General features: G+C 39.6%; 1 protein-coding gene across 1 annotated transcript in view; it reads left to right on the forward strand.

Annotated features, from left to right (window-relative positions):
* The window catches only part of DPYD (dihydropyrimidine dehydrogenase), a 646,991-nt gene that overhangs the window by 535,281 nt on the left and 88,471 nt on the right, over positions 1–23,239 (forward strand). Inside the window, exon 19 of the mRNA XM_025193285.1 lies at positions 10,577–10,719. Within this exon, the coding sequence (XP_025049070.1) occupies positions 10,577–10,719 (143 nt within the window). The remainder of the gene's footprint in view (positions 1–10,576; positions 10,720–23,239) is intronic.

Consider the following 23,239-nt stretch of genomic DNA (forward strand, 5'->3'; position numbering starts at 1 on the left):
ATATTCCTACCCTTTCTTCCCTATAACAATATTGCCAACTCCAGAAATCATGAGAGTATATATATTTCCACTACATATACACATACTATGTGTACAAAAAAATCCATGTGTGAAGTTTTTTCCATGAGCACAAAGCACATGTAACAGTAAAGAAACTGTATGTGGTGCTGAGCCAGCTGCTGGTATGCATTATTTCATTGAAATAATGTTAAATGGGGAAGAAAAGTTTGGGTGTAATGGTAGTGTAATGGTAAACAAAGCTAATAGCAAAAGCACTAACTCATTACACAGTATACTGGAATTAAACCAAGTGAAAGAGTGGGAAAACAAGGTGCATTTCCTCACACAACTCCTCTCAAATCTTTCCATAACTTTGAAGGAGATCCAGTGCATCTGGTTTCCTCCTTCTCTTTAGCAGTGACCCCTGAGTTTTCTAACAGGCTGCAACCAACGTCCTCCGTTACACTGGTGGTGCCAAGCTCTGCTCTGTACGGACCTGATGCTTGTTTGTTCTTCTCAGCTGACCTTTAGCACATGCTTGCTTTGTGTCCCTGTCTCAGTGTTTTATCACACCTAATGACCCCCACCCTTTTATGGTCAGAGCTCAAACTGATTATAAGTATGTACAGCCAGCAAATGGCAATATCCCCAGCATCATATTTAGTTGGTTTCTCAACCTAGGAGCTTGCCCATCTACCTCTTGCAAGAAGGGGGATTAGGGTTGTAGCAAGTGACAGTGCTGTTGAGTTAAATTTGGTGTGGAACACTCGTTTTGCCCTCTAAAATGATGTCCATCAGAGATCGTTCCCTCTTGCCCCCACCCTCCACTCTTTTTTCCAGAAGATGGGGAAATAGAATGATATTGCTGATTGAACTGGCAGCAGCTCTTTTTCTTTTTTGGGGGATTACTTTATAGTACCTTTTTTAATCCTGCAAAATGGTGTGTGAGGGTAGAGCCAGGGTTTCTGGTCATTGGGTTAAATCACTTCATGCCACACAAAACAGTAAAACTGTCAGGGACCACAGAGAAACAGATCTTTACAAAAGAAATTATGTGATTTTCCTGCTAAGAGAATCCTCTCCAAAAGATACCTAGTTTCCTAGTTTTCTAAGATGAAATCTGCCTTGGTCTACTTCAGGGCTGCTGTCAGGCATTGATCAAACTCCCATTGATCATTAACTGCCCGTAATCACAAGGACAAGCTGACTTTAGGTGGTCATACTGAACCAATCAGAAACAACTGGAGTTCAAACAATTACAGAATACCCAGGGGACCATGTGACAGGGGTAGAATGTCCAAAAATATGCCAAAATGGAAACATGAATAAAGGCTAAATAAAATGAAATGGGAAACATGGAACAAAATACTAAACTAGAAACACAACATGAATTAACTAAAATAGTCAACATATCAGTTACTTCTAAAAATATGTCTTAAGTAGTTCTGATTAATTAAATTTTAAAAATAGCAAAAGTATTACCTTTTAATTAAATTGGTATTTTTCAATAAAAAAGGATTTTATTTTAAAAAATGATCAGCTCTTTCAGCCAACTCAAAATAACTTGTACAAGGAGCCCAGAATCTGAAACTTTGTTGTTTTCTCCTCCCTTCTCAGATCTTATATTGGTAAAAATCTGCCCCTGGGTAGAAGCTGCTTTTGTCCTTTGTGTAACTGACATCTACACGTTAAAAAAAGCACAGCTCTTTTATCTGTTCTCCTGAATCCAACATTTTTTAATGTAAAGAAATCTCCTATGACAAGTAAACATTTATTGAATAAGAACTCTGGTGATTTTATGAGCTGTACAACTGAAAGTTTATAAATAATCAGCTCTAGCAATGCAGAAAGGGAGTGCAAACCTAAAATGGATTTTTTGGTTTTGCTTATGAATGTTACTGATGCCACCATATCCTGTATCTTTCTTTGTTTTGGAGATAAACTAGGGGAAAATAATAATTGGTGTTCGAAGTGGGGTATAAAATGAACTGAGAATAGTAAAATCCTGCAGCAGTTTCACTGAATAATCATTTGAAGGACTACAAAGGAAAAAAATAGCAAACAAACCTGGAACTCCTGGCTGTAACTTTCCCACTTTGGAATGCAATGGCTGTCCGCTGTGTTCATTAAGCAAAAATAAAAATGACTGGGGTGCCATTAATCAACACACAACCCTGTCCCTAGTCCCAGAGTAAGCATAGTGACACAAGCATTGGCCCATATCTGCAAAATGGTAATCCTAGTTTTAAAGTCTTTCTCGCTGAAATCAGAGGAAATTTTGCCACTAACTTCAGTGGGGCTAGGATTTTAAAAATTATTCATAGAACTAAATATCATGAAACCCTTGTTTTGTAGATGGGGCTAAATGTCTGATAATGTAAGATGCAAACTGATTTACCTAAATGCAAATATTTCCTTAAATCTTTAGTCAGGAAATGTACATATAATTAGAAGCTTTGGGTAGAAATGCCCAAGATCCCTTCTTTTTTTTTGTTTTAGAGAAACTGATATTTGCAAAAATGCCATATGGGCTAAATTGTAAGAACAAAAAATATCATTGATTGTTAACAAGATTCAAGATCAGTAAATAATTTACTAGTCACTTTGGTAAATGCCCATTAGTATATAAATTAGCAATGGATCAAACCAACTCTCAAGGAAACAGGTGCTAATGAATAAAAACTTTCTCCTGGTTTCTTGCTAAATCAGAGATTTTGAAATATTCCTTTAAACTAGTGCTCACATTCATCTTCAACATGATGTTCTGTGCATCTGTTTGTTAGTACATCAGTGTTATGTGGTACTAATAGATTTCATTCTGGGACTTTGCACTAGCTGTGTATCATCTTTCTCTCCAAATGTGTCTGTTCACTGGATTTTCTTCTGCATATAAATGCATTCACTGGCCATTTTGAAGGATGTGCTTGCTGCACTGTTTCATTAAACTGCTGCGTTATCGGGTAATTGTTTAAACATAATGCCATAGCACTATCAAAAGGAAAGGTGAACTAATGGCATTTGCAAATGTCAGGGATTATCTTAACACTTTTATTATAGTTTATAAAAAGTAGGTTCAGGGCATTCCATGGCAATTATTTCCACAGAAATTGGTTATTTAAATAAATTGCTAATTATCTGGATATGACAGTATTGAAAACCCTGCTAATGAGTTATTAGATAAGTGTAGCTTATGGTGGCCACCTACAGGTGGGAGAGAGAAAGAACATATAGAATAATTATGCAGGTACTTGTTTATCATTTGTGTGTTTGTCTGAGTATTGTAACCATATGGATTGTGTGAATGGAGTTGTTTCTAAATATTAATATTATACAGGAGAAACATGTGCAAAATGTGTTTTTGATGCCAGATTACATTTTCTTTATTTCTTTTTTGTCTAATCCCCAAACTTTCTCATTCGGTTTCTATTTACAGTAACTGATTATTTACACTACCTGAATGGTGAACTTTTCTAGATAAATTCCCATTGCACCTTTTTTTCTGCCTGTTCTGACTCTTATGTTTGTTCTTATTACTTTGGTTTAATAGCTTTAGTATTGAAGATAATAACGTCAACTCTCTTGCTAGAATGTATGTATATACAGAGAGAGAGAGAAGATGTTAGATATGTTTTCCGTTTTCAAACTGCACAATCTCTAATTGTTGTTAATTACAAATGATTTGAATGTTTAATATCAGCTTATTTTTCTCTGTAACGTTTAATCACTTGTAGTACAAAACTGAAATTCAATTTATAAAGAATACCCACAATGTAATTATGATAAGATAAATAAATTAAAACTAAAATTTACTTTACCATACATAGAACTCCAGTTATAATTATGACCCAATTCCAAGTTTTTGCCAGCTACTATACCATAAACACAGTTTACTTTACTTGTGTGGCTGTTTCTGTGCTTGATGTATGTGGCTTACTTAAGAAGAGAGACATACTAGTTCAAGATTCAAACTATGTGGTGAAAAAAATAGATAATTTGTTTGGTTTATCATTTTACAACAATGAACCTGAAGCTTGTCTACCAGAAGCCTCCTGTAGAACTGCTTTGGCAACGTAAAAGACCCTTAAATGGATGCTTTAAGGCCCCTTTACAGTGCCAGGATAGTTTAAAGAGGCCTTAATGTAAATGGGAATAAGTCTCAATATCCATGATTTTGAGATTTAGGAATCTTCTTCTCTCCCTTCACCTCCTGTGAATGGGTAGCTGGGATGATGAACAGCTTGAACCAGTTTTATTCAGGACTGTCAAGCTTTCAAGTCAAACTGGATGCCGCATACCAGCCCTTCCTTTAAGCTGAAAGGGCATTGCATCTGGCCTTAAGGGTTTGATTCTGCTGAGCTGCTTAGCAGCCATTGGGGATGACAGGTGCTTTCCACTCTCCATAGCTTCCGCACTGAAGGTGCTTAACACTTTGCAGGATTGAGCACTAACAGAGGAAAAGTGACACCAAGGCCTAGACCAGTGAATTCTCAATAAGAACATTAATTTCTCTTAAGAATTCCCTGCCTCTGTCAAGGAAAAATAGAGATTTTAAAGCAAAGATCGTCTCTGATATAACAACTACTACCAGTCTCTTGATATCTGATCATTCTTATCAACGCATGCACTTAACTCTAATTATTTGCCCTAAAACAAGGAAAGAGGTAATTTGGTAGACCAACTACTGTCTATATCTATGTCAAGTGTCTGTGACACTTGGTATAATTTTATTGCACTGCATATCCCTGACTTTTTATTCCTCTTAATCCTGAATGCCCTGTGATTTCTCCTTGCAAAAATTAAACTAGAATCCCTTTTATTTACAAGCAAAAATAATCAGCAGTTTTTGCATCTTATAATTTTTTCATTTTATATGTCTTTAAATAATTGCATGCATTTTGCATCTTAACGGCATAGTAAAAAAGGCAGTTTTCAGCATGCAATAGAGTGTCATCTCCACCACATATTTTTCTATTTCTGTCTTTTATGTTCAAATCATGTTCCCATGCTTGAGGCCTGGATAAATGGGCTTTGGTTATTAAGTCTAGTAATTCATTATTTTACAGCCAATTATATGGCATACCCCATCCAGCCCTTGATAGCAGCTGCAGTGCTGCAATCACAGGAGCATTATGCCAGCAACTTCCCTGGATACTGGTACTGAAGTATTGGAATTACACATCCCATTGCATCCAGGCACTTAGAAATGTGCTTAATTTTAAACTTCTGGGTAGTCTCATGGAAGCCCTGTGCTCTTAAATTCTTTGCTGGGTGGTACCATAGTTTCTTGTATATCAGATGTAGAGGACAACATTTTACAAATTCCTGAATTTACCTTTAACTTAAAAAAAGCTGGAGTTAGATGTGTTTCACTTCAACATTTCCATATTTCCTTCCTCACTGGGACCCCATTATACATTTCTGTAATGGGACCAGTTATCTTTCTCCAGCTGTTCTGGCATTCACCTAAAAATGCGAAGTCAGCATCTTTGCTGATTTGTTTTGCTTCTGCAAATACGTCATTGATTTTTTTTTTTCCTGCTCTAGTCTTGGAAGCTGTGTTTCAGCATTTCAGTCTACAGTGTGGTTTTTCACAATAAGTCACTCAACAAAGTGCACTATATTTCAGGCCCCTCAGATTTTCTGAGACTGGGGGAGGCTTCTAAAACGCTTAGGAAGTTGATTAAGTCAGTAGGAAAATGATTGTACCTCTTGTTTCCTTTTATACCCTTCAGCATTTCCAGAGCATAACGGAAAAAAAAATGTTGGAATCCCAATGACACTCAGTCAAACTTGAGAATCATCAGAGCCATTTATTTATTATCAGAAGATTTCGTGACGTGACTTTTTTCTCCTTTATATGAATTCTTGATGAACAGCCTACCCTTAGACCCTTACCCTTAGACTGATGCCTGATGAAGGGTGTTTGTGCCCAAAAGCTTACAATTAAATAATTTTTTTTGCAAAAATCTTGTTGGTCTAATAAAAGATATCACCTCTACCATGAGCCTTGATTGCCTTTTCTCTAGACCAATACGGCTACAACTTGGATACCTGACACATGGAAGATATAGAATTTTAGCCGACTTTTAAATGAAATCTTTATAATTTCCCAAGCAGGAAGCAACTGTGACCACCTGAAACCTGAGATACTGCTCCTGCCTTGGTTCAAGGTAATTTACATCATAACAGAGCCTCACAAGAGAGCTGAGAGACTCCTTACCAGCTAAGAACTTCCTGCCCAAAGGAGCCTTCCATCTATTGACTCCTGTATGAAATCCCATGAAATATGAACTTTCATTTCTACCCAGGAGAACTTTTACAATCTTTTCTCTGATGCCTGATGAAGGGGGTTTGTACCCAAAAGCTTTCAATTAAAGAATTTTTTTTTATAAAAATCTTGTTGGTCTAATAAAAAAGTATCACCTCTACCATGAGCCCTGATTGCTTTTTCCTTTAGACCAATCTGGCTACAACGTGGATACCTACCAACTTGCACCCAATTATCCCTAGCTTTACTGATCTTCAAATTTAAACAGTGATATGCACAATGGTGCAACTGGTAACTCACTGAAAATGAGTGCCTAAGTTCCAGGAAAGGAATTGTTCCTTCAAGTCTCCCAAATTTACAAATCCACTAAGACTGACTCCTATCATTTGCAATTCAGTCATTATCTTCATAAGTCAAGCCACTGATTTCTTTAACGGAAAACCTTTCTGATTTCCTCAGTCTGCAGGCCCCTTAAACAAAACACTGCTTGTTCCTTTTCCCCAACATGCCACCATTCACAAAAGCATTTATTTGAAAGCATTTCAAACAAATAAAAAGGAAATATTTCTGCTTTGGATGAAAAAATATCTTGTGGAACTCATTGTTAGGGACTTACCTAAGTCACGGCAAGACAACAGATTTTTCATGGACTGTTCAGCATATGCAGAGCCAATTACATGGTGGCCTCACCACTGATTGGCGGAGGGGCCCTGTTAGCCCCACCTCTCACCACTGATTGACAGAGGGCGCCTTCACTCAGTCTACATCACTACTGCTGTTTTTCCCCCATCTCTTGCTACTGATTGGCAGAGGGTGCCTTCACTACCAGGTTTGGGGGGCGGGGGGAGGGGGTTTGGTTGATTTCATGGGAAATCGTAGCCATTGCTAATCTCCTGGTGATCGCAGACAATGCTGTTTTTCACAGTTTCTGTGAAATGCACAAAACCACAATTTAGGTAGGTCCCTACTCATTGCTACAAGATCTCATTGAAGTCAAATGCTTGGTGGGCTTAAAAAAATGATCTGACATTGATTTGGAAAGTGAAAATATTAAGAGATTCATTTGGATTTTAAAAAATTGATAAGCATATAAGCCTTCCTTTCTCTAGGCATATGGCAGACTTTAACTGATGTGAATTAGAAAGAAATTTCCTCATGGACAAAGTATTTCTTAATGGGCCTACTTCTGAGTGTTTGAAGCTTTTCCTGAAGCATCTATTCAGTGGTCACTTTCAGAACCAGTATATGGGACTAGATAGATCACTGGTTAAAAATTGATATGGCATTTCTTATGTTCATTTGCAGCCTCTTTCCAAACACTGAATTATTTGAATTTCATGAGTGCATGACTTTGTTTTTTTAATAGTATAGCATATCTCATGGGATGTATGTGCTCTAGAATCTAGATTATTTTATAAACAAATGTATGAAAATAACAGCCACACTTCCATCATTCTGTGCTGAGTCATAAGGCTGGAAGATCAGCTCTGCAATGGTACTTGCTCCTGGATACTGGATAGCACTCGTGTAATTTTACACAGAGTCATTCTGTTCCTCTTAATCTCATTTCAATTGATCTGACTAAGCTGACTACAAATATCAGACCATTCATTAGTGCCCATTGCAAAGCTTTCTTCCAGCTTTTTGCTCTTTTTATGATTCTGTTTTGCTATGATCCTTATCTTACTGTTTTAGAGTTTTCACTGAAATTTCCAACTATAGTAAAGCATCTTCCAGTTGCCCAGGAAGCATACTAGTGTTGGCAAAGTACTCTTCTATACATTAGGTTTAACTTTTTGTCCATGCTTCTGAAAGTATTTAGGGTGGAAATATCAAGTCCTTCTCTTTTTTCTAACATTTTTCATGAAACAAAGCGTTACTTAAGTGCAAAACTAATGTCCATACATGGAGGAAAACATTTCATCAGTCCTGATCATTAACTCAGACATTCAAGAACATCCAAGGTGTCTTAAAATTGGGTGTTGATGACACAGCCTTATCAGGCAGTGTGAATGCTGATTTTGGACCAGGTGTTGATGGGATGTGAGAAACAGAGTTCAGCTGTTGAAGATGGAGGAAATGTCAAAGTAGGTAAATAATGAGATGGCATCAATGCTGAGGCAGCTGAAGATGGCATAACCCAAGAAGATAATTCATGTGCTGAATCAGGAGCAGATGTCAATAGAGACAGCTTATCTGAGCATTTGGATGCTGATTCTGTAACATGTCGACGAGACAGACTTGTCAGACAGCCTGTTTGTAAAGTCCACTGTTGCCTGTATCAGTGATATGTTAGGGGGAGGTGACATTTTGCTGGAGGCAATGTGAGCTGAAGAAAAAATATTTTAATGGTTAAAACATACCAAATTTCAATTTTTGTGGGGAAAAAAATATATTGGCAAATGGGATCTTTTATAAAAATGAAAACTTATTTGGGAAAGCCTTACTTTTCCTATTTAAAACAAACTGTGACAGGCTGTAGATGTTCAGGGCAGGTCTGCTCCTTCACCCTGTGAACTAGACCAGAGGGGTCCTGGGAGATAAATGAAGAGAACAGAGGTTTTCTCCTGACAGCATGCCACTAGGTCCTTCATGGAGATGCCTAGAAGCCTGCATAGAATAGCAGCCACCTCAGGTTGTAGTTATGCTGCAATTGTTACTTCCAGATGAGGTCAGTGGAGTGAGAGAGGAAGTATGTGTTTGCAAAAGCATGATGGGGTAGGATTCCTCAGAAAGAAAATTATCTTTTGAAAAGAAAAGTAGCCGAAGAATGTCCATTTAACAGATTAAAAGTCCATCTAATGAACTACAAAGTTTCTCTTATTAACATAATCTCACAAAAGGATAGAAAGACAAAAAATAACTTTTAATGGTGTAAGGGAAGGCAACTCTTTATCTAAGTGAGATAAAGATAATGATCAAGTATCTAATAAGTAAGGTATGGAGAAGATAGCAACATCTGCCCCTTTCATGCTTCCTTCCCTCTTTGGTTCTTTTTATACTCCCATAATTCATTCATTCTTCCTCCTTTTCTGCTTCCAACTGTTCCTTTATCTCTTGCACTGCTATTTTCAGCCTCCCTTTGTCCCAAAGAAGAACAGTTGCAGACTATGGGTTCACCACAATCAGTTAATACAATTATACAAGGAGTTTGACAATGACTGCAAAAAACAGTGTAAAAAAAGTGATATGTATTGTGATATTTAAAAAAAAAGTGATATGCATTTCATACCATGTTAGTTATCTCAGACAGTGTCACATTTTCTCCTAGTATAGGTAAGCTTATGTTCAGCCTTCTTGTTGATGGAGTATTTTTCCCTAGAGTTCCTTGAAATTTTATAAACTAACTCAGTCAAAGGTGAGTTTTCTTAAGGGTTATGAGTAGCCTTGAATATTCCCCAAAGGGTGTGGTGGTATGCTTGAAATTATGGTTTTAAACAAAAGGTTTTAATAAAGTTATGGAGGATCAATACCAAATCTTCCCCTTATTTGCACAGTACCTCTGTTCATCTTCCTCTCTTATATTTTCTGTAGAAACATAGGTCTCTGTGTCTATAAAGCATTGTATGCATGAATGACGCGTGCCTCTGGAGACTGGGGGGATGTGGTGACTGCCTGCAGGCAGCGGCAGCGGTGGCAGCAGCGGAGGTGTGGCAGCAGCAAGTGAGGAATTCCTGTAGGTGGCCATGGCACTGTCAGTGGCGAGTGGGGGGGTGGCAAGCTCCAACCGGTGATTGGCAACCACCCACAGATGCCTCCTGCAGCAGTGGTGGTGGCCAGTGACAATCTGCAACTGCCCGCACATGCCACCAGCAATGTCGGCAGTGAGGGGGCAGTGGCGAGCAGCAACCACCCGCAGTCGCCGCCGGGAGTGTCAGCAGTGTTTCTGTCAGGGTGTGCACCACCAGTCTCAGGGGGTGCACATGCATCTGCGTGCATCCCCTACACGTCACCAGTGATTGTATGGAAGTATCTGTTTCAAATTCTGCTATTCCTTGTTTGTTTTAAACAGATGCCTTAATGTTCAAGCCAACTTTTATTTTTTATCTAGTTAAATATGCAAGTGTTTCTGCCTACAATTTTAGGATTATTACACCCACACTGATAACACATTTGTAGGTAATAATAGTACTTGAAAGCAGATATATGCCAATTTACAAATTAATATATTTTTGGATATTGGTATTAGATATTAGACAGTGATATTGGAGCTTTGTCTCAGCACAACGGTGCCATCCCATGATGGGCATACATAGTTTGTATCAAGAGTGTTTTGAAAGGCTAACACTGTATTTTGATTTTCTTTAGGAAATGCTATTAGGCCCATAGCCCTGCGAGCAGTGTCTGCTATAGCTTGTGCTCTTCCAGGATTTCCCATCTTAGCCACAGGAGGAATTGATTCTGCTGAGAGTGGGCTGCAGTTTCTCCACAGTGGTGCTTCTGTTCTACAGGTACTTGTTTTTCTTTACAAAGTTATGATCAGTGATCTGTTGAAGAACTATAAGGTATCTTAAAAACTCATGATTTCACCTCAAAGTAGTAAAATAAAAGGAGGTATTACCACATTTAATTACCCTGTTGGGAAGAATGTTTGTCACAGGTTCCATGTCCATTACTAAAAGCCATGAAGATGGCCACGGGTATTGTTGACAACAACTAACTTCATCAAAACCCAAGAAGTGATGGTATGGGTGATATTAGATGGTTATCTCCAAAATTGTTGTGCTGGCTTTGGAAAAAGAATAATACTAGTACCTTTCCTTCCAGTCTAAAGCATTCTTCCAATCTAAAGCATTTTCCATTTGTCAAACAAATGAAGCCAATGGATTTCTGCTTTACAGTGCATCCTGCACTCTCAGAGCACATTGGAGTCGCAAGATTACCATGCCAGACAGAAGTGCCCTTGGTCACATCACACTGCTCAGCAGTGGACTGCATCCTGCACTGGAAGCAGTGTAGCCATTTGTGGCACTGTACCCAGGCACCACTAAGAGTTGGTGTATATATTTGCCTGGCTACAGCATTGTATAAACATAGTCACACTATTTCCAGATCAGGAGGTAGGCTGTATGGAGCTGCACTGTGTGACTGAGGTTGCTAATTCTTAGCATGGTAAGTTTGCAGTGTAGATATGCCTTAGTTTCTGTCTTGTTCCATGTACGCTCTTTCGAGAGAGAGATCCTCTTCTTCATCCCTTGTCTTCTAGAGCACAAAGAAATGTCCAGTTAGATTTACTTTGGGCCCACATGGACTCACTTTGAAATAGCTGATCTTTATCTAGGCTTCAGTGCCCCTCAAGCAGTTTGTTTGGTATGAGTAAAGATAACGAGCTGTGGCCCCATAACATCTTATCAGTATCACAGTCCATAGCTCAGGAATGGAATGTCAGAGTGTATGCAGTAATTGGAATATTCGACATGATGTTTTTTAAGTATAAGGCATACAGGAACATGCTTTAGAATGGTCTTTAGATATATTTCATTCAAGTGAAGCATTGGTGACTTGTTACTATAGGTATGTGAGGAACCATTGGCACGCTAGTCTCTTGCCTGCACTTATCACCTGTCTGAGCACTAGAGAGTTTTAGAGAGTGGGCAGTTACAGTGTTTCACCAATCTTGTGGTGTATAACGTATGCTATGTATTTTTGGAAGCTTGGTGGAGTGTGTAATGTGTCCTTCATCTGAATGGAAAGGTGATAAGATACAGCTTACATTTGGAGGGGATGCTTGTATGAATCAGGATTGTTATCAGTTCATTCTCAATGTTCTCCGAAGGCTGGAGGGAATATCATGGTCCAACTTTCTGATGCACACACACTGAGAATTAGTCTTACACTTTACTGTATTAACGTTATCCTGTAATATGTCAAGCCTATCAGCTTTACTAATTCCACTTATTGTTTTTCAGACTTCTGCAAGTCTGTTCCCTATAAAGTTCTGCTTAAGTGTGTCTCTTCTAGGAAGAATCTAGTCAATCTTAGTACTTCATCCAGTATAAAATCTTATCTACAACAAAAGTGTGATCAGCAGAGAAGTGTTGTTGTTGTGGGGTTTTGGAAGTAAGCTTTCATTTCATCACCGCTAATTAGAACTGAGGGTGGATCATAAAAGTAAATAACTTTTCCTGAATTTTTGCTACTGAGCTGTTATATAATCTGAACTGCAGTGTGGAATGATGTTTCCATTGTACTTCAGTTTTTGAAATACAGAATAATAATACAGTTAGTTCACAGTGGCTGAAAGTTAAGACTTTAGTTAACGTACACTTATGTACTTTTTCTCTAATACAGATTGTGTAGGTGTCCATTTTTTATTTTTCAGTATTTTTTTTTCCTTTGCGTGGGCTATTCCCTGAAGGTAATAAAAAGTTCTGAAATATAAGCAAATGCAGACATCCAAGTGAGTGCGCAATGGAGAGAATGTTGTTTCTAAGGTGTTCCTAATATTGAAGGATCATCATTTGCTGAACCTAGAAAACACAGAATAATTGTTAATGATAATTAAGTTCTGGCTAATTGGAGTGATTCAAGTTCCATATGGAGCTGTCTGCCATAAGAGACTAGGATGGATGCCTGTCTTGTCTGCTTTAGAGAACATTGCAAGGCTCATCTCATTCCATCAGATTTTCCTCAGGGACAGTAACAAAACCCTCTTTTTGTCTCTCTCTTTCCATAATAAAATTGCACCAGTTTAACTTAAATCAATTCAGAAACTGATTTAAATGGGTTGAGAACACGTATTTTAATTTGAATTCAGTAAAGAATTCACTTAAACCAAATTACCTTTGGTTCAATCATGGGCAACTGGTGCCTCCCGAGTCTGGGGGGGCACCAGATCACCAACAGGGGGAGTCCCCCAGCAGTTGATCGCAGGTCGGTGGGAGGGAGAGGGTCAAAGCCAGTGGTGAAACTGGAAGTACACTTCCAGTTTCACAGCTGGTGCTTCCAGGGGCAATTCCAGTGGCTGGCACTTCCAGTGTTTTAACCGAAACTGGAAGTGCACCTCTGGTTTTACGGCTGGTGCTTCCAGGGGTTGCACGGCCAATCTCAAGGGGTGCGCATGTACCCACATGCACCCCCTACATATTGCCAATGGACTCAATATAAACTGAAACAATATCTACCCAGGGGGTTGAACCAATTTAGCTAAACTAGCTCTAAAATAAACCGTTAGTAACATTGGTGCAAGTTTGAGAAAACCCACCAAAAAATGTCCTCTATCTAAAGAAAGAGGAGGAGAAAGAAAGGGAGAAAATATAGGTTCCACAACAGATCCAGGAGAATATTATCTAAGTATAACTACACTGAACCTCATACTTGATATCTAGATACAGCATTTCCTCCATCTTCATAGCTTCTTAACTCTGAAACCTAATTATGATGATTAATAATTTATAAATAATCTAATTTAATTTGTATCACACTAACAGAAATACCTAACTAATGTGCTTGTTGCAGAACCCCAACCTGCTTCTCACACTTCTTATGTATTAGTTGGTCCATATATTCCCACCTCAGCTACCAAAACCTCTGGATTTCTTCACAGTAGCTTCTATAATGGTTTTTTTTTTTTCTCAAAAAATATATCTACAGTAAATTCAGAATTTGTAGACATCGTAAGATGAGTTTTACAGAAAAAAAAACCTACAAGGAATCGTTCAGCCAGGTGAGCTATTAGATACATAGCATACCTCTTTGTTAGCCAGCTACCCTTGCCAATCTGCTTAGATAAGCAAACATATAAAGTCTAAGCTTGACTGAAATTGCATTTTAGAAGACTATGATGACAGTCTTTAAAGTGTAAACAGATGTCACCTAACATCTCATTTGTGCCTCCATGAAATGTTTTATGATGGCAGAAATCATGAGCTAATAGACGCTGCTACCTTTGTCCCACCACAGCTGAGGAAAATCAGTGGCAGAACAAAAGGTAGAAATAGACTCTGGTGCTTTATTGCAGCAGACATCTATTAGTTCTGTGGCAAGAGAGTATGAGCAGCCTGAACTCAAGCTCCCAGAGCACCTGCCCAGCTTTCTCTGCTTACAGAATGGCACCCCAGGCAATCTTGGAGTGCTGCTCCATAAGCTGGGAAGGTGGGGTTCCCCACTTACCCAGACCCATCTCCAGAAATCCCAGAAATAGGTCTGGATGAGTGGAGAAATCCATGTTGCAGAGGGAGGGAATCCCATGCAGGAGAGCTCTCATGGAAGTTCCCCGCTCCTCACTTGCAGACACGAGCTGCATGTCAAAGGAATCCCTCTGCAGGGGATTTTCCTAGTGTAGGTCTACAAGCACAGAGGTGGGAAACTCCTAAGCATGGCTTGGGGAGCAAACCTGAAGCACAGACCCCCTATGGGAGTTTTCCCCACTCCAGGCTTGCAGATGTGCCCCAGGGAAATCCCCTGCAGAGAGATTTCCCCACTCTCAAACATGGGAGTGTGTCTGCAAGCAGATGCCACTTGCAGATGCACCCCAAGTCAGGGTTCAGGATGCAGTGATGTCAGCAGGCATCTGTGGAGCTCAATAAGCTGTGCCACTACTTGTTGCAGCACAGCTGATTGTATTCCACAGAAGACATCTGTTCCCAGGCAAAAGACCCAGCCATGGTTCTGAAAGTACCATCTCGATATAACCGTTGCTTTGGAACCAGGTCTCAGCTATTGGGAAGAAGCAGTAGTCCATTAATATAATTCATATCTACAAGGTATATAAATCTATACAATGGTACAACCACTACCACCACTCCTTCTCTGTACTACATGTCCTCCATATCATGTGTTAGATGTTTGTTCCTAGCATTACTTTGAAGGAAGAAAAGAATGCAGTCATTCCATGATTTAAATAAACTTTATGTGGTAGTGCTAAATAGCACCGGTCGCATTGATCTATCCGCAGGTTAGGGACCCTGGGGGAATAATTTGTGTCCATCAGCTTCCCTTTGTTTTTCTTGGGTTAGAGTCTATCATGAGGGCTCTATGTTTACAAGCTAAAAAAATATAAGGGTTTGATGTGTGTTGTTTTTAATTGTAACGTAGCATATCATTTAGAGAGAGAGAGAGAAGAGATTTATAAATAATAAATGCACCCCCATTAAATGTAATATTAGGTTTTCCACAGCATCTATTTTACCTACAGTCTTTTTTCATTTACTTTTTTCCAATGTGCTTTGTTTTAAAAAAATACTGAAATGTATTTTTTCACTTTCTATCCCAAATCATCAGTAGGAGAAATGCAGATGAGTTGTTGTTTAGCAAAAGATGTTTTAATGTATTTTATAGCTAACCCAGTGAATGACAAACAAATATATTGAGAGTTTGTTTTTTTTGGAGTACATCAGTAAAAGCTGATTAGAAGCGACCCACACTACATTTCAGCGTGTTCAGAAACTACACCTCTTCTGTGTTCTTTTTTGAAGAAGGAGACCAATATTTTAGCATGTGTTGTTTATACAGACTTATAACCAGATCCACTTACTGGGACTGAAAAGTTACAAAACAATTAAATATAACATTTCCAGTTCGTGGGATTTCCTGAGTGGTCATAAAGAGCACCTATATATATAATATTAATGTTTTTAGTCATATCTGAGATGCATTTAAATCCTTCCACCACTGATCTCTTTGTACTATCCTTTTTTGTAGCATGTTTTCACCTGCCTTTACCTTTGTAGCATAAAAATAAAATATAAAACTAACCATGTTATCCATGGAGTGCCAGTCCTGCAGTTTATTCAAAGTCCCAGTGATTTTGGCTGCATCTTTTTGAGCTATAGCTCATTACTGTAGGCTTGTTAGAGTACAATGTCCCCCAAAAAGTGAGCTTTTTCTAAAAACTTGATTAATAAAAATAAGATGTATATTTATTTTTATGAATCTTGGACATTTGTGCATGATTTAGCATTCCACCTTGAAGGTTGGTTAGACTTTAAAAGATTTTTGAGGTATAGACATGCATTTTTAGAAGTCATCTCACTGTGGGAAATTAAAAATGGAGATAATTATAGAAAATTCCAGTGGAAAAAGAAAAGGCATTATGGAAAAAGCAATAAAAGCACAAAAATATTAAAGTAAAAATCACTTCACAGTAGCCTGTATGATTCAATTGTAGATCAATATTGTGTAGTTAATGCATTAGCAGTAGAGCATTAATTTGCAATTACCGCAGGTGATCTGATCATCTGTGTTCTGTCCATTGACATAAATGACCTTTTGTTGAAAGAGATTCTGCAGTCATTATTTCTAGCAGATGTAACAAAAAAGGGACAGAACAAAGGGGTTACTTTCTGCAGTGTGCTATTTTCATGGTAGAGTCTCTTCAATTTATACATTGGTGTGGAATATTTTAGTAAATCTTTAATATTTAGTTGTTAACTTGAAAATAATATTTGCCCTTTCAAACATGTTATGTAGTGGTGAAATCTATAGACCACTGTCAGACCTATGTCTGCCTCTCCGGGATGGATTTCTACAATGCCCTCTGATAAGAAGTGTTTTTGAAATGCACCCAGAGTGCTGCTGCTGCCAGTGCCCACCTCTGGAGAATTAAAAAGTGGCGTAGCTACCCCAAGAAAATATACCTACACCTCTTCCTTAAATCCACAAAGTCCTGATCTAGTGGTACTGTACTAGAGAGAGACAATGGTCCTGGCTGTGACTGGTAATGTTACATTCAGGTCCCCAGTTCTTTTCTAACTTCAGGGAGGAAGTAAACCCTATGCCTAGCAACAACTGGTGCCAGCTTGGCCGCACTCATCAGCTCATTGAAGTCAAGGCTAGAACCACTTCTGCATCTTGTTTGGCCGTGCCTCAGTGATCTGCATCAGAAAATGTTCATCAGCCCCAAGATGCTTCCCTCCTCAGGTTGTCACTCATATGGTCAGCCTACAGTTTGGAGTAACTAGGCCCCTGCCCCCTTCGCCCTTCCTCTAAGTGAGTCAGAGCTCTGTGAACGTATCACTTCCCTGTACTCTGCACTAGCTATTCCATCAACTTCAAGGTGCATATTTGCTGTAAAAAAGGTGAAGGGTCTGAATCCTTAGAGCTGCCTCGGTGACACTGAGGGACAGCAGGGCATTGTGGACACTGGCTTCTAAGACAAGGTGCAAAAATTTTTAAAGGAGAGGGCCAGCTCCTAGGAACTCTCTCCCTCTGGTAACTTTTCAGAGCCAAAGCGTGTTGGGCACCCATATGCAGTTTGATATTCTTTTTTCCGGTAAGCTTTTTACCCAAACATTTAACTGGGGGATTTTTATAACAGCAGGATGGCCCTTTGTGTAGGAAAGCACAAGTTTTTTCACAGGAAAATAGTGGGTTTTGACTTATAAGGGTGACATTGTTTTAATTGTGTGAATGTAAAAACTTATAAGGTACCGTTCCATGCAGCGTATAATGCATTATGTACAAATAAGTACAACTGGAACGTTGTTGGATAACGTAATTATGGAACTTCCAGAAAAGAGGCCACCATTTCATAAACACTTAAATTAGATTTAGTCATTTCCTACTGTTTAGATTTTACTGTTTCCCCAACTCCTGATTAACCAACACCAGCATGAAGAAAATGTACAGCATAACCATTTGCTCCATACTCCCTAATTTGAGCACTTTCCAGTATTCATGAGGGTCCCTGAAGCAATTTTCCAACATTTTAGATGACTGGGGAACTAAAGAATAGCAAGCTGGTCCCCACTCTACTTTATTCATATTCCTTTGGGGCCCAAACTAGTGCCAGCTCAACTCAGTGAGAAGACTTATGAATTTAAGTGGTATTTGAAATTGGATTGAGCTCTACATTCTAGTCCCAGAAAAAACAGATTGAAATGAAGGGAGTGGTACAATGGTGAAACAGGCCATGGGTTTCCATACACCGGGTTAAATTAATACTGGTGAAACCTAAAAAAAAACGGTTTTTGCCTTGTAATAAACTAAACATATCTGATATGAAAATAAGGCTTGTACTTCCTTGCATCTAACCTCCATTCTGTGCAATGGGGATGAGAACACTGGACAGCTAGCTACAGCTCCTAAGACACTAGTATCAGACCAGAAAAACAGCTTTGCTCTGCTTGTCAGTATAATTTCTTCCAGTGGTGCAATTCAAGACTATGGGTAAGCAGCAAATAATGAAGCTGGAATGCCAGCAGGGAATTTCCTTCCACCAAAGGAATTCTCCACTGACCCCTTTGTACTACCTGGCTGCACAAAAGGAGTGTTGTATAATTTGCCCAAAGTATGAAAGAACAACATAAACATTTGCTTTTGGCAAAAACTTTTCTCAAAACCCAGAAATAAAGAGGAAGGACTGGATTCTTCACTCACAGCTTGCATTGATGTAAATATATTTCCAGTATAGTGGCACGATACTGAAGGGATACAAGTAAGAAGAGATTCAGACCGCTTTCCCCAGGGAATTTAAGAAAACAAAGTAAAAGTTAATGCATAACTATAATGTACACCATGCTACTTTTACACATGGAGCCTTCCATTAGTAGAATGCATTTTTATGCTTTTAAATAGAGAATAGAATTTTTTTTATTGGATTTGATGCAAAATGAATAGCTGTCTCACAGTACATTGAAAACCCCATATCAAAGACTGGAAACTTTCTCTTCTACTGCTGCCACCTCTGTTAATCATTTGTATGAGCAGGTTGCTCCTCTAATTCAATTAAAATTTTAACGATCTGAAATTTTTGAACTTGTATTCCCAAAAGTAAGTCTGTGAGAAGGTTAGTGAGTCTGCTTCTTTGCAGGCAGGCTTTGCAGGGGGAAGAGAGGGGAGGGAGGAGGAAAGTTCCTTAGCTGGTCCATTAAATGCTAAGTCAGTATTTAAATGGGCTGGTGAGTCTGCTGCCTCACAGGCTGGCTTTGCCTCTGGGAGCTCCCTTCAGCCATCCCTTTGAATGTAAACACAGCCCTTGCACCCACAAACAGACAAGCTTATAAGCAAACCTAAAATTGTAGCCCTTTTGCTCTGGCCCCATGACCTGGTCTTAGGGGTAGGCAACATGGGTGACCCAGGGTGTTGTGCTCAGGAGAGTGCTACACACATGCCCACACACGTTTGTGAGCAGCCCATGATCAAAGCAGTACTCTCCTCCCACCCCAAGCAGGAGAAATGGTGCTCAGCCCAGCCTCTCCTGCCACCTTCAGCCACTGTTCAGGAGGAGCTGGGCTGGGCAATGTGGGGGGCAGCACCATGCAGCTCTGCCTCCCCACTGGATTGCTCCCCACACTCCTGCCCGCCTGCCTCTGCCTGCAGCAGTGCTGCTGACTTGGGGAGGTTCTGGGGGGGATGCTGGTGGGTGGCTGTGGGGGGGAGCAAAATACAAGTTCACCCACAGCTCCATTTTCCCTAAGGCCAGTTCCACTGGTCCCTTTCTGGCAGTGAGCTTCTCTGGATTCTAGTCCACCTCTGGCTTGTGGACCACTCCTTCCCCCTAGGTCTCTCTCTCCCTCCTTTCTCTCTGGGGTTATTAATTGTCAGAGGATACTCCCTGACTAGCAGCTGGGACTCTACCACAGGCTGTCTGCTTACCACTTGAAAACCACACTGTTACTAAGTTATAAAGCATATGTTCTTCCTAGGAAAGTCAGAAATCTTTGACTAGAAAGCTGAGAAGTTTCTTGGATGTGCCACCAATCAGAGAAAACAAAGTATGCATTTAATACATTTTCCTTGTTTTTCATGGTTCTTCCATTAATGGTAAGTGAGTGGTAAGTCATAAGCAGTAAAAAAAAAAGGAGGAAAGAAGAATGAAAGAATGTGTGCTATGAGGAAGCATGGTGCCTGAGTCCTACATTAGACTGTGCTGGGACCAGTACACATGCATTCCTGCTCAGGGAGGAATTTCTAGTGCAATGATGCTCAACCTCAAGACCATGGGACAGATATGGTTCATGGAACCGTGTTGTGCAGCCCATAGGACTTCCCGCAGGTCTAGAAATTTGGCAGCAGGGGAGCAGTGGCAATTAACACTGCCACCACTCCCCTGCTGTCAAATTTCCAAGCCCTCTGGGCCATATACATGATCCTTCATTGCAGGGCTGGTGCCAAGAGTGTGATCTGGTATGGGGCCCGATACAGCATGCAAAACCAGCCCCACACGTTGGATCAGGCCCCAACTGAAATGGCTCAGCATGCTGGATCACAACCAAACTGGGCCAACCCCATACACTGGATTGTGTCCAAGGCTTAGATCTGACCTGTGGACCAACCCCTGACCACTCACCTGGCCCATAGGACCAGAAGTTTGAGCACCGCTGCTCTAGTGCTAATCAGAGTTTTACTAAATGACTGACTAACAGCCATACAAATTTCCGTAGTGGTACTGAAACTTTTTCTGCCAAGGAAGGAACAAATTAGCTTAGAAAACAAGTCTTGATACCTTTTTGTACTAGTTTCCTTGTTGCAATATAAAGTGCCTTATACAGCATGACCTACCTTATGAGAGAGATCCTTTTATCCAACTGACTAGCACAGCAGAAGCAAACAGATTATACAGAATTTTTGAAGTTGAAAAACACTTTTCTCAACATTGAAGTTATGCCACTGTTTGTCTTTATGATATATGTTATTTGGTCAAAAAGAAACCAATTGCTTAGGAAATGCAAAGGTAGGTTTTTATCACAGGCCTGAAGATTCAGAGGGTATAAATACAATACATTTGGAGCCCTTTCAAAAGGAAAAAAGTTTCAAAAGGATAGCACCAGCTGTTATGTTCTAATTGTTATGTATGAATGAGCTGAGAACTATACAAACCCTGCAGAACTGCTCCAACTTCAACACTGCTTCATCCAGGGTTAAAGTTGGAAGTTTTTGCTACATTTTGTATTGTTTACAGCTCATTCACACATAGCAATTAGAACTTAACAGCTGCTGCCCTTCTTTTGAAATGGCTCCAAATGTAAGTATGTCCACACCCCAGGGGTCCAGCTGATTTTATTCATGTGAATCACATTCCTTAGTGGACCTAGCTAACTGGTTCACAAATTCTTAAGCCAAGGTGAGAGGGGATGAAAGCAATTTCAGCTGAAATAAAATAAAATAGTACTGAATGGACAGGTTGAACAAGGATGAAGGGTTAATTACTGCAGGACTAAATTAAGGGCTCCAAGATAGAAAAATTTATTAATTTTCTGGTTGGTTTAGATATACTTGCAGCTTTCAAAAAAAAAGCTAGTCACAGGTACCTTCTTCAGATAGGTAGGAAGGTACTTGTTAGAGTTTGTTGATTAAACCCTTTTCCATTAATGAATGCCATTTCATCTAAATGTAGCCAGGTTCAAGTCCTGGCTCCATCTGATTTTTAGTAATTTGCATGAAAAAAGCTGGGTATCAGGCAGAACAGAAATTTGAACATGGATCTCTTCATTAATACAAAACTTTTGTCCAGTCTCAGAAAATATTGAGAATTTGAAATGTAAGTCATTACATTCCATATCAGAGCCAAAAATCAAAATCATAAAAACATTTGTGAACTGGCAAATTTGAAGAAAAAAGTTACCGGTATGTTGTTTCAATCAAGACTTCTTGTTTATAATAATTTCAAAACATTTCATTTAAGTATCAGCACTTTATTTTTGTATTTTTCTTTAAATAATTAGCTTAAACTTAAAAAGTTTTATCAAAAGATTTTTTTTTTTTCCAAAATCTGAAACACTTGGACATTTTGACAGTTTTGAAACCCTCTTTTTTAATCTTTTTTCGAAACAAGATTTTTCCTAAAAATTACCCAAATACCAAAGCAGCCTCAGTTAGATAAATCAGCATTTAAAAACAAAACAAGAACAAAATCCAAAAATTTTGTCCAGCTCCAGGCAAGAAAATCTGTAAATTCTGTGTTTGTTTTCCAGCATTATTTTTTGTTTCCTTGCAATAAGACTGGTTTTTTCCATATGTTAGAATTTGATAAAATACCTTTAAAAGCTCTTCCTGTATGATCCTACTCTGTTAGGATCTTTTTTATAACAACAAGCTTCCAGGTATAGGACGTCTTTTAAATACGAGAGCTATCTTTGGAAGATAAGGAAAGGCTGTTCAAAAAAAAAAATAGTAGTCAGGCATCTACTGTTTATATAATAGCATGTCAGACCAACCTGATTGCCTTTTAAGATCAGGTCACAAAAGCATTGGATGCAGGTGTCGCCGTGGATGTAGTCTTTCTGGACTTCAGCAAGGTCTTTGACACTGTCGACCACCCCATCCTCATTAAAAAATTGGGCGACTGTGTCATTGATGCCTACACAGTCAGATGGACTGCAAATTGGCTGAAGGGTTGTACTCAGAGGGTGGTGGTGGACGGGTCATATTCGACCTGGGGGGAAGTGGGCAGTGGAGTCCCCCAGGGCTCAGTCCTTGGGCCCGTACTGTTCAATTTCTTTATCAGCGATTTGGACGACAGGGTGAAAAGCAACCTGTTTAAATTTGCTGATGATACCAAAATTTGGGGGGAGGTGGACATGCTAGTAGGGAGGGAAAGACTGCAGCAAGACCTGGATAGGTTGCAGGGGTGGGCAAACAAAAACAGGATGCATTTCAATACGGACAAGTGCAGAGTGCTGCACTTGGGCAGTAGTAACCGGTAGCACACTTATAAGATGGGAAACTCCCTTCTTGAGAGCACGGAGTAGGAAAAGGATCTTGAAGTCATTATTGACTCCAAGATGAACATGGGCTGACAATGCGAGGTCATGGTCGGCAGGGCCAACCGGAGCCTATCGTGCATCCACAGGTGCGTCTCAAGTAGGGCCAAGGAGGTGATCCTCCCCCTCTATGCGACACTGGTCTGGCCACAGCTGGAGTACTGTGTCCAGTTCTGGGCACCCCACTTCAAGAGAGATGTGGACAACATTGAGAGGGTCCAGAAGAGGGCCAACGCATGATCCGGGGACAGCAGGGCAGACCCTACAATGAGAGGCTACGGGACCTGAACCTGTTCAGCCTTCACAAGAGAAGGCTGAGGGGGGACCT

The sequence above is a fragment of the Alligator sinensis genome, unplaced genomic scaffold (genome assembly GCF_000455745.1).
Source record: "Alligator sinensis unplaced genomic scaffold, ASM45574v1 scaffold647_2, whole genome shotgun sequence".
Lineage (NCBI taxonomy): Eukaryota > Metazoa > Chordata > Crocodylia > Alligatoridae > Alligator > Alligator sinensis.